Source organism: Spinacia oleracea, chromosome 4, assembly GCF_020520425.1.
Source record: "Spinacia oleracea cultivar Varoflay chromosome 4, BTI_SOV_V1, whole genome shotgun sequence".
Taxonomy (NCBI): Eukaryota; Viridiplantae; Streptophyta; class Magnoliopsida; order Caryophyllales; family Amaranthaceae; genus Spinacia; species Spinacia oleracea.
The window spans coordinates 144186201-144202340 of NC_079490.1; the positions used below are offsets into that span (position 1 = coordinate 144186201).

Here is a 16140-nt window from a genome sequence, read left to right on the forward strand (position 1 = left end):
TCATCAGTCCCCTTATTTGAGGTATGCAAGCACACATAAGGAACACACAAATGGACATTTAAAGTAATATAATGAACATGTCTTTTTAGTTGTTGATGCCTCTTGTTTAGTTGTTGCTGCCTCTTTTTTCTTTCTATATGCTTCTAATTTTTCTGTTTCCTTCTATTCGGTTGTAACTTTTTTCGCTACAACAGTCTTGTTTCTCTTTCTACTTGTTTCCTTATTTGCATATTCTTTTCTTGTTGCTTTTGCCTTCAATTCTTGCAGCCTCTGAATACACCATCTCTTCCCTTTCTAAATCAGTTTTTTCTCTTTTGTTGCCGCTTTCTTATTAACTTTTTCCTTCTTGCAGGAAAATCATAATGTTTTTAGTTGAACATGATTCTGTATAAATTGAACATAAAACTTGAGAAACTGGACATCACACAAAAGTGTTTTTACTCCCTCCGATATTTTAAAAAGAAATATACTTTGACCGGCATATAGTTTTAGGAGAGTGAGTTGAATTTATTAAAATAAGGTGAAAGTGGGGTAAGGGGTGAATTATTTATTATAGTAAAAGGATGATGTGAGGAAGTATGGTGACTACAAGAAAAAGAGAAATATTAATATAATGGAATTGAGGACCAAAACATGTCAAAAAAGGAAAGTATATCTCTTTTTAAAATACAACCGTCTAAGAAAAGTGTATCTCTTATTAAAATACAGAGGGAGTATTTATGAACATATCATAATTTTATAAGTTCAATTTAGTTGAACATGATTTTTTATAAGTTGAACATGAGACTTGAGATACTTAACATCACACAAAAGTGTTATTATTTTTGAAGTTCATCTTTTATAAATTGAACATCATCTTTTATAAACTGAACATGACAATATTTATTCAGCGCCACTTCAGATCTTTTAGTAAAGAATATTGAATGTCTGCTTATAAAATCTGAACATGATCAATTTTGTTCATTCTAAAAACATCGAAATTATAAATTAAACATGCATGGTGATATATCTAAAATGGTAGCATAAATTGTTGTTCGCAAAATTGAATATCTACATATATTAATTTGATCATTATTTTTTGCGAAAAAAATTACGTAGTACAAAGAAAATGTTGTGATTACATTTTCTTTTGCTTCGATCTCCATTGCAGAATTTGAGTTATAAAATTGCCGTTCTACACGCTACCATTTTCTAGGGTTTCAATTTTTCACGCACATCCACTTTTAGGGTTTTCAAAACTTGAAAATCGCCTCTAGTTTGTAGAAAATTTCACTAAATTGTGATTTATTTAACTGTAATTGAAGGTTATAAAGAAGAAATTAAGGTTGTTTGATGTGAGAGAGTGAAAGGTTAGAGGAGAGAGAAAATGGCGAGAGGTTAGAGGAGAGAGAAAATGCAGAGAGGTTAGAGGAGATAGAAAATGGGCAGAGAAAAGTGCAGTGGATAACATCAAGAAATGGAGTGTGTTTCTTTTAATATGAAATGTCGTCGTTTCATTTGGTATTGTAACACCCTAATAATTCCTTACCTTTATAAAACCATTTTCTAACTTAATATAAAGGAATTACTAAATTATTACCGCCACCGTGATAACGGTTGAGGCTAGTACCAGAATTATGCAGCGGAAATACAACTAACATTCAAACATTTAATAATAGTTAATGACCTCCATACAAATTGGAACCATAACGGCCCAAAACCAAATCCGTTAAAAATCCAATAACTAATTATTTTAATAGTCTAGACTAACAGAAAATAATAGAGTTTAGAATGCAAGAGAAAACATCGCTCAAACACATTCCCATGCTAGATAACTTCTCCCGCAAGTTATCTCTACAAACTTGCTTATTAAAAATCTACTCCCCAACAACGCAAATGCAAGGGTGGATCATCATAAACCATGACCAAAAAAACATGAAGTACGAAGTCAGCGAAAGCTGAGTACGAACAAGCTAGAATGAAATCCTAGTACTAACATGTTTCACTCAAAATAAATAATCCACATGCAAAAGCCATTTAATAAACAATTAATCATGAAGGCAAGCCTCGACTCTTGACACGACTCTTGACTCATAGATTAATTAAGAATAAGCTTCGGACGGGCCTAAAAGAAAATATTCATTAAATGAAGGGTGTTGGGAGCCCAACAAACACGAAAATAAATAATAATAAACAAAACAACCCACTTGTCAGACCATACCGACGGAATTCCAGCGCATAAAAATAAAGAAATGAAATGAAACAATGTCTTGTATCATTAGTAGGAGTACATGTTTTCCGGCAAGACTCCATTTTTCATACTCAAGGTATATACGTTTCAAGAATTTTGAAGCTTGTTCTGGTTGCACTTTACGTTTATTAATACTCCCTCTGTATTTATTTAAGGGATACACTTGCCTTTTCCGACCGTATTTATTTAAGAGATACACTTGCCATTTTTAGTAACTTATCAACCCCACCATCTAATTAAATAATCTATCTACAACCCACCCCCACCCCCACCCCCATCCCCTAAAATGACATGGTCCCCACTTGTTTTACTTATTAAAATATCTACCCAACCCACTTGCTTTATTACTTTATTTCATTCAATTCTTCTTCTTAATACCCGTGCCCGACCAAGTGTATCTCTTAAATAAATACGGAGGGAGTATCTTATTTACAAGGTGAACTCAAGACATTTAATAAACAGACAACCAAACAATACTCCTTTTTAATCCATTAGGACTTGTGTTCAAACATTCAAGACTCAAGTGTATTACTCACATTGTTCTTTCTCAATATACTATTGAGATTCCACGACATGCCTGTTAACATGCAGGTTGTGCACTAGGCACGAATAATCCTTAATTCAATTCACATAGACTTCCCAAACATACCCTATAAACGGGGTAGAATAAATAGTGCAACGAGGCACAAATATTTGGCTCAAAATATGTTAGACAATACATACCATAACATCAAAACAATCCCTTGCATGTGAAACAACCCATACATGCATATAATACTTGAACAATATGCTTGTTATTAAATTCAATGATCATAGATTAGCACAACAAGCTTGTTCAATAAAAACCATAGTTCGATAATAATCCAAACATGATTGTTCACAGCATCAAACATGAATTCATAATAAGACAACATGTTCGTTCACAACATCAAACATGAATCAATAACAATTCAATTCGCATGGATCACAATAATAACATATCATATGAATACTCATGAAAACGGTGGTCACCCTAGACATGTACGCACCTTGAATACCTAACTACGGGGGCCACTTTGTGATTCAAGTCTCTAGATTAGAAATCTCCTCCTACCCTTAAAATAATAAAATTCAATTATTATTCATGTTCATTCAATTTTCAGCAACTTTATTAACTTTTAAAACACTTGGATTAATTAGAAATTAACCGTTTATTAATTTAATAATAGCCTCATTTGAAGAACCAAAACCCTAGCATGAAATTCATTTTTTTTCATACTAAAAACCATTAAAAATTAACACTTTAGGTCTTTTAAAACAATCTGAAAAATATAATTGGTTATCATAATTAAAATCATCATCTAATTATGCTAATCATTTAGTAATTAGGTTAATATTTAAGCCCTAACCCTAAATCATCATTATAATCAATTAGTAATTAGGTTAATATTTAAACCCTAACCCTAAATCATCATTAAAACCAATTTAAACCTTTAAACATCAACACTTTATTTACTAATTCAAATCTGAAAATTATACTACTCCAAATCAAAATATCCTTCAATAATCTAAACACATAAATCCTCAAATTTGGTGTTCATAACCAATCCCGGTAATATAATAAATCATAATTATATAATAAAAAATCCATAATTTAAAACATTATTTGAAATAGAATAGATTAGGAAGAAGAGAATTATACCAAACCGGCCTATAGCACGGTATGATCACGAATTAGTGTGATCGGGCGCAAAAGGAACATAGTACACGGAGTATGGTGCGTGCGGCACAACATCAACACAACACGAGGTGTTTTTGCTTGTTGCGTGCAGTGCGGGTGTGCGGTGAGGGCAGCAGGGGAGTGAGGCCACAAGAGGTAGCCTTGCGCGACAGGAGGGCGAGAAGGAGAGCACGAATGCTCGGCTGTTGGGTGCGAGGGGAAGAAACAGCGAGCGCTGGCTCGCGTGGGGAGCTGGGCGTTGTGAGTGTGCATCGACGAGAGGAGGGGTGAAGGGAGTGCGAGTGTGCGAGGCACATGAGAAGGGGCGATGGGCGTCGAGTGTAGGGGCGAGCAGGGCGGGGGTGCTTGGCTGGGCGCGACACAAGGGAAGAGGGAGTCGAGTATGAGAGGAGAGAAAAGAGAGAGAAATAAATTTGAGGGTTTAATGAAGTGGTGATCTAATTGAAATAGAAGGGGTACTTATAGGCTTCTATAATCCTAGTGGGCTAGGATTAGGGAGTTAGTTATTGGGCTTGCATTGAAGGATTGGGTTTGAATTAGAACTTTAATTGGATTCTTTGATTGGCTTAATCATGAAAACGAGTTGGACTTTGTAGTTAATTCAAACCTTTTTAAAAAATCGAATCCCAATTAATTTCCCGACTTTGAATATTAAATTCGTTTCGTAATTAATTAAAATAATAAATATTTTAATTAATTTAAATACCTTTAAATAATATTTAAATGCGATTTTAAATTATAAAAATCATAAAAAGGCTTTATAAATATAATAAAATATATTTATAATTTATCAAAAATACGAGGTAGGTATGCATTATGGAGTAACTTTTAATAAAAGTTGTATTTGTTTTGGCTAAAAATCGAAAAAAGCAAAACAAGAAACTGTAAAAACTAGGACTCGTCCCCCCTACCTGTTGAGTAATTGGAGAAGATAACAACGTATTGATCCAGAATTAATTATCTTCTCCTTGCGTAATTGACTATTTAACCGATAATTTAGTTATACTCCATCAGTCCCGAAATGCTCGCACCGTTTTAACCGACAACTTTGGCCACCAATATCTTTAACTACATATTATAAAAACTTATAAAATATTTATATTTTAAAATTAAGATGAAGCCAACAATATATTATATACAAACATTTGTTTTCATATACTAGAAATAAAATAGGGCCAAATTGTGAATAATGCAAAAAGTCAAAACGGTGCGAGTATTCAGGGACGGATGGAGTATAAATTACCATCGAATTTGATATTTTTGGGACCCCAGAGAATTTGGGACCCTGTGCTGGTCCTTATAACCGATACGGGGGCACTGCAATGCGCTCAAGTATACCTTAAATGTGTTGCATTAGAGATGCCAAAATGCCAATATATGAACTAGAATTTTATGTGCCAACGACGGTTACCCTACAATTAGAGCCAAAAAAAATGACATGCTTTTCATAACATCATATTTCAAAGGCTTGCTGCTAGTTAGTGGCTGAAAAAAGATTGAAAAAACGCCCACCGTGGGGCTCGAACTCACGACCACAAGGTTAAGAGCCTTGCGCTCTACCAACTGAGCTAGACGGGCTTTGTTGTTAGATTATTACTTTATAATATAAATTTTATATATCAACAAACTACGTACACTGTTTCTGCAATTACTAAACAGACTTGTTAAATCGATGAGTTAGTTAAGTGGTCGGATATAGTAAAACAAGGCAAATTTTGTTAGCTTTGACGATCTCGTACAAGTGCTCGCAATAGTGAGATAGAATGAACCATTTTAGCCACATAAATGTATACAAGTCTATGCTACTTTAATTTGTTACCTGTTGTATATAGGCTCACAACCTTAATCGTTATGTTATTCTTCATTAATTGGTTGCTACTTTCATACTTTGGCATTGGTGCATTGCTAAACGTGGTAGTGATTGTGGCGCGTAACATATGCTATGATAATAAACATAAATCATTTCTCTTTATGGGAAGAAAAGTTGAATGTAAAAATGTACTTTGACAATTCACACAATAATATACATTTAACCCTCAAATTGAGAATCACAAGACCAATGTGACCCCTTTTATTCATCCAACACAACAAACAATATCAAAAATCACAAGAAATACATTCATCATCACAAAGAAAAGGTGAAAATAATGAAAAGAAAAAATAAAAAATAATACACATATGATATATGTTTAACCATGGAGAAGCAATCAGAAAGCAAGGAATAGAGAAGAAGCCACAAAAGCACCAAGAGAGCCCACAAAACTAATGACAAAAGAGGCAGCACCATTGTCATTAGGAGGGTTAGACTCAACTGAGGGAGCTAAGGTGGTGCCGTCGTCCATTGGCGGAGAGGCGGCCATTGGTGGTGAGGCTACAGGTGGCTGTTCATCATGGCCGGTGCCTGGGGCAGGTGGTGATGCAGAGGGAGATGGTGAAGGTGGTGAGTTTTTGCTGCTTCTATCAGCCATAACCACAACAGTAACCTTCTCATTTTTGTTACAGTTGTCTTTGTTACCACTAATGAAATAGTAAGGCCCTGAGTTACTGAACTTGAACTCTGTGTGACCATCAGTGTACTTTGCAATTGGTGAGGTTGTGGTACAGCTGCTGTAATCTTCTTTTGTTACTTGGAGCACTGAATCGCTTGCTGATTGGTACACAAACACTAGGAACAAGAACAAACCCATCCATTATTGTTTTTTATGTTGTTTGTTGTTGTCGAATTAATAATTTGTAATAAGAAACAGATATAAATTAAAGGAGCTAGCTTAGAGGGAAAAAACAAGTAGACTTACATATAGAATCACCAATTTGGAAACGCATTTTTTCAGCCCATTGATTAAAAACTTGACCATTATCAGAAGGAACAGACCAACCCTTAGAACCACCAACTGTAAATGTAGTTGCTTCACCCCTCTGTATTAGCAATACAAGACTAACGAGCCCGAGCGCGTTGATAAAGCTAACCTTGGCCATTCTTAATTATTAATATATGGAAATTAAATGAGCTCAAACAAAATGTATATATATATATATATATATATATAGAGAGAGAGAGAGAGAGAGAGAGAGCTTGAATTTGATTGATGAAGGGTTGATTGTTGGTGAGATGAGAAGAGTTGGAGTGGTGGGATGGGTTTAAGTAGGGGGGGAAAATCAGAAATGGGAAGGGTGCACTTTACCAGCTGTGGTAATGAAGCTTTTGTTTCTTTTACACATTGTTGTTCTGATTCTTGTTTTGGTTTCTTAACATTTTGAGCAAAGTATAAGGGGGAATGCACTTTACATACGTTGCTAATCAATCTCCTTGATTACCGAAAAAACAATATCAACTACCATTTCCGTGACTAAATTTTTAGAAAATATACAATCATGTTAATATACACTATAAGTATAAGTAAGTATATCAATTAGAGGGGTGTTCTCTTTAGAAGTGAGCGGGAACGTATATCCAGTCAAAAACTAAGGAACTGGTACCAAAATCGACCATAATCGGGTCCCTATTTTGGGAATCGGGTACCCAATTAGCCTTCACTTTTTTCATGCTTGTTTTAATTAACAATTAAGTTAAACCTGAATTTATAATTCTACTTTTTCTTTTTTTTAATAAACTATCAACTTGACAATTTTAAATTTGCTTTTTTCTAGACTTCTAAATCTAAATAACAATTAATTATCAAATTTTTTTACCTATTTGGTTCGTTTGGTACCGGGTATCTGATCCCAGAACCAGTCCGACTGGGTACCCGATCACGAAACTGGTACCAACGAGTACCCATTGGGTACCAGGTCCTAGAATCTAGATCTGGAATTATAACTGGTTCCTAAAATTTGGGACCATAACCGGTCCTGCCAATATTGGCTCTAGGTCCGGACCCGCTGGGTCCTTTACGGTTTCAGGTCCGGGATCAGGTACCCAGTATTTCTGCTCACTCATAGTTCTCGTTACCTCAACAAAAATGAATTTCAAGTCTAATGAGTTCATATAATTGCAATCAGGTTAATAAGTTTCAATCAGATCATATCAAGTTAATAAGTTTAAATCAGGTCTTATGGGTTGACTATCTCAAGTTACTGTATAGATTCAATAAGTTTCAATCAAGTTATATCAAGTCAATTAGATTTAATCAACTTTAATAAGTTTGAATAAGTCAACTAAGAGAACGCTTTATATTTATATTTACAAACTTTTATATAAGGCGGTATGAGTTAAGAGAACGTTTTATATTTATATTTACAAACTTTTATATAAGGCGGTATGAGTTAAGCAATGAAATCAATTAGTTACCCACTAGAACTAATTAGTTAAATGCTGAAATCAATTAGTTAAAGAATGAAACTAATTAGTAAAACACTAGAACTAATTAGTTAAGCAATGACCGATAAGGTGGTCTTTCCATGCAGTAATGTGATCTTACATAAAAGTTACCGATATTTATTATGTAGAGTACATGATTTTCGACGATCAAAGGTACTGACCGGAGAGCCCTTTCCACTTTATGCTAAAACTTGCAGTTTTACTTGAGTTGTTTCCTCCCTTTCTTTTTTTTTTTTATTTTGGGTGATGACTTTGGATGGAGGTTAATACTTTGCTTTGGCTGCCATCCAGAATATTCATATCTTGCTATTTAGGTCAGATGGAAGAGACACTCCTCTCGGCAAAATTCTTTAGTTAAATTTGGAAATAATAGGTTACGTACTAGGTACTCCATATATATGAAGTACTCCCTCCATTTTTTTTAATGTTAGGCTTTTTTTATTAAATTGTTCTTTTTTATTAATTTTTTTTGAATTTTTTTTTATATTATTACACACTTATAAATAATCAAATGAGTCACATGTTTATGGTCAAGTAAGCTTTTATCTCAATTAAACCTCTTAGTTATTTCTCTCCTACTCTACTCACATTTAATTGAGATTCATGTGACAAGTGTACTTATGTTGGATTGTCTTAGATCCTATTAGGCTAAACTAACGGTTGTGTAGCGGATAGATGTCATAATAGCAAGTATGGTGAATAGTAGTGGGTAACGGTTAGCTGTCAAAGTAGTGGGTAACTAATAGGAAAGTTATGGTAGTAGTGGTTGATGTTGTAAAATGCAATAAAAGATATAGAAACAGTTTAAAACTATACTATTAATTTATTAAACGCTACTCGTTATCTTTGAACGCTACAAATTTTAACGGTTGACAAAACTTGACAAGGAGGGTTACAATGTTGTGTTTGATGGTGGTTCTTGGAAGATTGTCAAAAGAGCTAGAGTTGTAGCTCATGGGGCATTGAGTGGAACAACGTACACCATGGGAAATGCAAGTAGGGGTGGCCGGAAAGGAATATGATACTTGAAAGAAGGTGTCGTTTGCGGAAACGATCAAAGTGAAAGAAGCGAAGGCGCACTCACATGATGTGAGTCACAAGAATGTTGTGTGTGAAAGAAAATCTAGAGGTGACTTGTTTATTGGATTTGAGCATTATAGGGGTGTTCGGAAAACAAGTGAAAATGCTAAAAGCTTGTGGTGTATCACAAAGGGTCTCAAGTTAGGGTAGGAACATGATATGAGTGCTCGGAGAACAAAGGTAAAGGCCCTTAGTTTATGTGATGTTGATGATTCAAGGTTGGTTGAGGCCTCCGTTTTACTTCCTTGTTGATCAAGAAGCGCGTACGTCCTTGTTTGGACTTGAGATGAGGTATGGTTGTTGCTTCCTCGGTTGAGAGGAAGCGTTGGTGTGTTTTTTGTTCTGTTTAGGAGGTGTATTATTTTTCCTTGGTGTACAAGGTGTTGTTTGCTTCTTTAGTGGAGATAAACTAAATTGGTTTTGTGTGTTTCCTTGGTGGAGAGGAACTGGGCTCTCCATTGTGGTGGTCAATGGAGGTCGTTATGAGTTGTATTGGCTTGTGTCGTCTCACACTTGAACATAATCTCCAGGTGGAAGATTGTTGGGGTTTGATGTGTGTGTGGAAGATTGTTGGGGTTTGATGTGTGTGTGGAGGATTGGTTCAAGGTAAACAAACAAAAGACGCCATAAGGGAAGCCATGATTGGAGGAGGTTTCTTGAAGCCGCGACAAAAGCTCGTGGGTGCGTGGTCCTGGACTGCCCACACCCTTGCAGTTTCAACTCCGCAAAACTCGCACCCCAACACGAGGGTGCGGGTTTCTGCGTAGCTGAATCTCTATTTTTGTTCCTAGGTTGTTTTTTAAGCGACGTGGCCTGTTTGTGACCATTGGATTATATTTTTACCTTATCACTTAATGTAATCATTGTATGCCATATTTAGAGGAGGTTGTTGATTTAAGAGAGAAAAATTCCTCATTAAAAGCTCATACACTTAAGGTTTTAGTGATCATGAGGGACAGTTGTGAGGTGAAACTTGCTTAGCTTGATAATCTATTTGTAAATCTTCATCACATTTTCTTGTGGATTGGTGGTTTCCCCTCGAGGGTTTCCCATGATAAACTTTCTTGTTTTCCTTGCTTGGCTTTCTTGCTAGCTTAGTTCTTCAGTTTTGTTAATGATTGTTATCACAAATTAGTTTGAACACATGTTTAATTCACAACAGGATGGTGGTGACGGTTTGATGACCGATGAAGAAGACAATGGAAATTGAAGGAGGAGACATAAAGTAGGGAGAACATCTTATTGGTGTGGAATATAGTGCTACAATGTTGTACGCCCGGTTGTGGTGCATATGCAGCTATTTCTTATTGGATACGAATGCGCAACAATTAACTATTACGTACTAACTAGAGTTGGGAATGAGTTGGGTCGGCACTTAAGTTGTTTGAGCCCGATATGACGCGAACCCGTTGTAAATCCGCCATGACAACAAGTGTCATGTTGATAGGTCATGAGCCATGCATGAACTACATTTTAAATTTTTCCTGGGTTGTTTTAAGTACGACATGTAGGAGCTCCTCCGAGTCAATATTCATGATTTGCAAATAAAACATACGGAGTATCTAGTGGTATTTTTCGTAAATAAATTGTCAAAATATACAATCTACATTGTTAAATATTCAATCTCTTTTTATATTAAAATTATTTTCTTTTACTTTTATTTTTTCAAAATATCAAATATATTGTACATCGCAATTTTTAGATTGTACTTCCTCCGTTTAGAAATAGATGCACCACTTTCACTTTATGCACTGTTCATATATTAATTTTTACTATCTTTTTACTCATATAAAAAATAAATGATATCATATGAAAAATATGGTTGGATTAGTCTCATTATCTACTTTTAAATTATTCAAAAAAATTATTTTTACTAATAGATAATTAAATATATTAATGGATAAAGTTGTGCGTTGGCAAACGTGATAGTCAAAGTGGTGCAACTATTATATTTTTTTCATTATAATTACGAGAGTATCACTTGATAATCAAGGGGATAGTTTTGAAAATTTTCGGACATGTAGGGGTACGAGGCATGCAGGCCTAGCACGTGCCCAACTCTTGTACCAACCATTTATTTTATTTTCCTTGTTATCTTCACTACTCTGTTCTAAGAGGAAATTTGAGAGGGCGCAGAAAGTGGAGAAACAAACAACAATGATTTCTTCAACTTTGCAATCTTCCTTTCAGGGCTCATCTCTTCATTTATCTCTCTCCAATTCCACTTTTCAACATCCAAAAAAATTCCAAATTAAATCTCAAAACTTATCTTCAAATAATTCTAATTATGTTAATCCTCCTCCTAATAAACTCTCAAAGCAAGGAATGCAAAAGTATTGTGTACCTTTAGCTGTTTCATTACTACTCTGCTGCTCAAATCCAAATCCAGGTAATTTAATTTAATTAATTTTCAGCTGAATGTGGGATTTTAACTCTATGTTTTTTTTTGGGTGGAATTCTGTAGCTCAAGCAGGATTTCTGTCTGGCTCTACTGGAATTGAATCTATTCCTGGTCCTCAACTGCCTACTATTGAATTCCTCGATCGTTTCAATGGTATGTTACATAATCAGTACTGAATTTGGACGGAGGGTGTACTTCTCTTGAATTTAAAAGTAACGTTGTCGTTTGATTAGCGATAATGTGAAGTACTAAATTTGAACGGAAATAAATTATGATCTTGCTTAATGGTTTGATGTTAACTGTAGGAGAGAACCAAAAGAAGTATGCTGAAAATGATGAGAGGATCAAATCCTCCCCTATCATCAAAGAACTACTTGAGCGGTCCAAAATGAATAAGGAAAAGTAAGATTTTATTATACAACTACTTGGTTTTATAATGTTATTGAATACTACTCCATTCTATTTGCACGTATTCCAATACGCTTCTTTGAACATTAATATATCTAAATGCGTATAAGTAAAAATTATAAAAAGTTGATATTTGGAATCCTTACATTAATACGAATTTAACAAGATCTCACTTGACTGTGTTTTTTCTTACACAATAGTGAAAAAATAATTGTCAAAGTTGCTTGATAAATAGTGCGTAAATGAGAAATGATGCATCTATTGTGAAACGGAGAAAGTACTAGAATAGTGCCCGTGCAATGTCACTTGTAAGAATGAATAGATTTGAACTAGTGACACAATGGGAAGTTGATTGGTTATGGAAAAATTGACAGGAACAAGCAAGAAATAATGGACAAGTACTGCTTACGTGGAGCAGAGTGGGGAGTAGGAGATTGCTCAACAGAAGGGATGACACCAGAAGAGAGAGATACTTTCATAGCAACCTTAAAACAAAAGACTGGCACCAAATGATCATTCTTCTGCTTAATTCTTTTTAATTAGCTAGCCATGTAGTATTACTCAACCTTACTTGAACAGGATCTGTTCTATTGTAAAACACTTTGATCTATTTTTCGTTCCTCTTGTTCCATGGATCTTAAACACTACAGTATTAGCATAAGTCCTATAAGCTTAATCATCCCAAGTACCATGTCCCAAGCTTATTCATGTTCCTTTACCAGTAAAGATGCCTCGATTTTTGGTTTTAACATTTTAACATACTGAGTAATACAGTATTTTATGTGCTGTATTCAATTTTTATGAGGAAAAATACGAAACAAAATCTTAATTTTTATAAGAAAACTTTCTTTAAAAAGGTTTGAATTAATATTACAAGGTTGGCCAACCCTGCTACTGCCAATCTGAATCTGAATCTGAATCACATGACCCTGGAAATAAATTGATTCAGTACAGAGTAATTAGCCAATAGCCGATTCAAAATACAGAGTACGGAATAGTACATAAACATGCTCAAGAATTTGCACAAAATAGAACCTTAAATCCTTAATGGGGTTTAGCATCTCCCACTCCCACTCCCACATCCCATTAACAGAACCATGAATTATCAAGATATTTAGGATTGGCATTTTTACCTGTAAATCTGTAATCAGCCCAAGTTAGCAGAAATGATGGACTGAAACCACCCAGTAAGAAAATACTTCAACAGCAGGAATCTGTGAAGCTTGCCTCAACGGCCCTCAAGAATCATAGAAACAGAAGCTTATATCTCTAAAGTATAACATGAATTTCCGGATAGACAACATACAACACAAAATTGTCTATACAACACAAAATGTCACAGCAGTGAGCAGACTAACAGAGTATGAACTATCCAACCACATAATACATTAATACATATGCATATCATCTGCAAGACTACTAGCTCCAAGAGTGAGCAAATAGATAAGCATGTACCGTCATCAATTGGAAGAGACTCCATTTTCCCTTGACAAAACTAAAACAGACCAATTTTACAAACAATAAAACAAAGGTATTACCGTACTAATGGGAGAGGTAAGTGGTAACACATACTTGGTACAAGTTTATAAAATAACTTAACTAAAATCAGCAATATAACATGAAGTTATGTTCCAGGATCAACCAAAAATTGCCACCAACTTACACTTTTGAAACCAAAATTGGCTTAACAATTGAGTATCACTCTAATCTATCAGCTACTTCTCTTTTTCTTTGATTTGTGTTTTTCCTGTGAGCCTTGTAATTCTCCCACTGCGACACTCTCGTGCTTCCTCTTTCTACTTTCTTTGTTGTTGGACGACTCAATTTTAATCTTGCCCTCACTTTCTCTTTCTTTCTCTTGACGATTTCGTTTCTTCTTATGTTTCTTTGCTTTACTACCTTTAACTACATTCTCTATATGATCTCCCATGCTATCATTTCTTGGTTCTTCCACCTTAACGCCACCACTGATACTTTCTTCTTTTATTTCACTTTTGTTCTTTCTCTTCTTGTGTTTCTTTGGCTCATCACCATTGTTTTCCACAGTTTGAGTACCATCATTACTTTCTTTTTCAAGCTTGACTCTCTTCTTTTTCTTCTTTTCTTTACTTCCGTCAAAGCTTTCTGTATCATTCTTGACCTCAATTGCATTAACACCATCACTGCTTTCCTTCTTTATCTTTGACTTCTTCCCAGCCCCTCCTACATCTTCCATATTCCTGTCAACTTCCATGCTCACAGCACTGCTCCCTGCATTATGTTTCCCCTCACCTCCATCTCTCCTATTCTTGCTTTTATGCCTCCTCGTCTCCACATCAACATTCAAACTAACATCAATTCTTCCAGCTTCTTCTTCACTGTTATTCACACCTCGAAGATGAAGATCCCTCCTCTTGCTACTGTTTATAACAGACTCAAAATTTCTGTCAGTGACAATGCCATGGGAATGTTGCTTCTTGACTTTGGTTTGACTTCCTGACCTCTTATGCTCTTTATGAAGCTGAGCAAGTTCATTGAAGGAGGCTGAAGCGCGCCTCAAGTACGCAGCAAATGCAGGGGATGCTCCATTGTCTGCAGCCACAAAATTCGACAGGACCCTAGCAGCTTTGGAAAGAGGGAAAGTCTCACAAGACACTACTTCCCCCGACACCGATTTCATTTTACACACACAAAACTAGAACTTTTATCTCCCTGCAAAATACTAATTATGGTTTTACATCAGGAGCAATACTTGTGCAAATAATATTTCAAAAGACGAAATTCAAAGACTTTTTAACCTATTTTTTAAAAGGAAAATTCAAAGACTTTTAACTTGAATCAAAACAAACAAAACTCTTATCTAAAACATTACATTATTTACATTAAACAAACTTAAGGGGGAAAAAGTGCAATCCCATTTCAGCTAAACCAAAGCTGCAAAGAGATTCAACTTAAGATGCTCGTATAAAAAGCACCCAAGGAGAGATGAATGGTGATTGTGAATGACATCAAAACGGATAATAAGAATTTGAAGTAGAATTATGAAGTGGTATAGACTAATTAGACATAAACAACACCAAAACAAACCCAGCAGGATATATTTAACAATTTGAAACCTATCATATCAGAAAAATCGAATCAATAACCCTAATCAATCTTATGAGAATCATATTAAAACAAAACCCAACAGAATATATCGAACAATTTAGAAAATTACATTTTTAGAATCAATAAAAATACCAATAAAATCAGCAGAAAAATGGATACAAACTTACAGATAAATTACCAGTAGTAGTAGCAGCAGCAGAGAAGGAGAGGTGGTTGGTAGAGGCGCCGCCGACCAGAGGTTAGGGTCTACAACAAGATGCTGCTTTCGTTGTTAGGGTTTTAAGAGGAGGAGGATACGATTGCGGGAGGAGGGGAGAGGGGATGCAGAGAAGACGTGACTGTACGATTTGCCCGATTTCGATGTTCTACGGAGTACAATGTTCTTTTTTTTTTCTTTCTTTTTTTTTGGTGAAAATAGCTTGTACTATGTGTGTGTTAATTAGTGAGTAGCTTAATTAAATTGTTAAAGTTAAAGGATACTAATTTTTTGAAATAATAAAATATGATACATCTAGAGTATAATGAAATTGAAATTATAATATAAAATAAATAAAATTAATTTGAAGGAAAAAACATCTAACTAGGAGGAGAAGTGGAAATGATAAATAATGGTTGTACAAAAACAAAAAATAAAATTGACATGCGTGATCATAGTATGTAAAACATTTTGTTTTAAAATATTAGCACATGTTTACTTGTTGTTCATTGTATCGGAAAATTTCTTATTGTGTGATATTAAAATTGACTGGTGTAATTTTAACTATTAAGCACTATTCAATTTGAAATAGTATTGTTATTGGGTCAATCAATTCAAGTCAAACTATAAAATCATTTAGTTTTTCGAATAGCGTGCAGACTACCGTTAACCCAACTTGACTCGGTCGAGTTTGAGCAAC

At 34.8% G+C, this 16140-nt stretch overlaps 3 protein-coding genes and 1 non-coding gene across 7 annotated transcripts; 1 reads left to right on the forward strand and 3 right to left on the reverse strand.

Annotated features, from left to right (window-relative positions):
* Positions 1–5455: 5455 nt before the first annotated feature.
* On the reverse strand, positions 5456–5528 carry TRNAK-CUU (transfer RNA lysine (anticodon CUU)). The gene has a single exon. It is a non-coding gene; the product is annotated as a tRNA-Lys (tRNA).
* A 406-nt stretch (positions 5529–5934) lies between these two features.
* LOC110795749 (early nodulin-like protein 9) lies at positions 5935–7063 on the reverse strand. The gene is made up of 2 exons (XM_022000768.2): positions 6746–7063; positions 5935–6615 (listed from the first exon to the last, which is right to left on the reverse strand). The coding sequence occupies exons 1-2, from the start codon at positions 6924–6926 to the stop codon at positions 6158–6160; spliced, it is 639 nt and encodes a 212-aa protein (XP_021856460.1). The 5' UTR covers positions 6927–7063; the 3' UTR covers positions 5935–6157.
* Positions 7064–11443: 4380 nt separating this feature from the next.
* Positions 11444–12799, forward strand: LOC110795747 (uncharacterized). Its single transcript, XM_022000767.2, has 4 exons — positions 11444–11737; positions 11813–11902; positions 12055–12151; positions 12532–12799. Exons 1-4 carry the CDS (start codon positions 11506–11508, stop codon positions 12668–12670), a joined length of 558 nt encoding a protein of 185 aa, XP_021856459.1. The 5' UTR covers positions 11444–11505; the 3' UTR covers positions 12671–12799.
* Positions 12800–13597: 798 nt separating this feature from the next.
* LOC110795728 (PWWP domain-containing protein 3-like) lies at positions 13598–15640 on the reverse strand. Of its 4 annotated transcripts, none has more exons than XM_022000744.2 (2): positions 15423–15640; positions 13598–14848 (listed from the first exon to the last, which is right to left on the reverse strand). In XM_022000744.2, the coding sequence occupies exon 2, from the start codon at positions 14814–14816 to the stop codon at positions 13869–13871; it is 948 nt and encodes a 315-aa protein (XP_021856436.2). In that variant the 5' UTR covers positions 14817–14848; positions 15423–15640; the 3' UTR covers positions 13598–13868. The 4 variants fall into 4 exon arrangements, with proteins under 4 accessions (XP_021856436.2, XP_021856437.2, XP_021856434.2 ...); XM_022000745.2 differs by having other exon boundaries at positions 13598–14858; XM_022000742.2 differs by having other exon boundaries at positions 15412–15640.
* Between the last annotated feature and the right edge of the window lie 500 nt (positions 15641–16140).

Coding starts and splice junctions, on each gene's coding strand:
- LOC110795747 (XM_022000767.2), top strand. CDS start 11,506: ATGATTTCTTCAACTTTGCAATCTTCCTTTCAGGGCTCATCTCTTCAT. Junction 11,738..11,812: donor CTGCTCAAATCCAAATCCAG/GTAATTTAATTT, acceptor GGAATTCTGTAG/CTCAAGCAGGATTTCTGTCT. Junction 11,903..12,054: donor ATTCCTCGATCGTTTCAATG/GTATGTTACATA, acceptor TGTTAACTGTAG/GAGAGAACCAAAAGAAGTAT.
- LOC110795749 (XM_022000768.2), bottom strand. CDS start 6,926: ATGGCCAAGGTTAGCTTTATCAACGCGCTCGGGCTCGTTAGTCTTGTA. Junction 6,616..6,745: donor CCAAATTGGTGATTCTATAT/GTAAGTCTACTT, acceptor TCTTGTTCCTAG/TGTTTGTGTACCAATCAGCA.
- LOC110795728 (XM_022000744.2), bottom strand. CDS start 14,816: ATGAAATCGGTGTCGGGGGAAGTAGTGTCTTGTGAGACTTTCCCTCTT.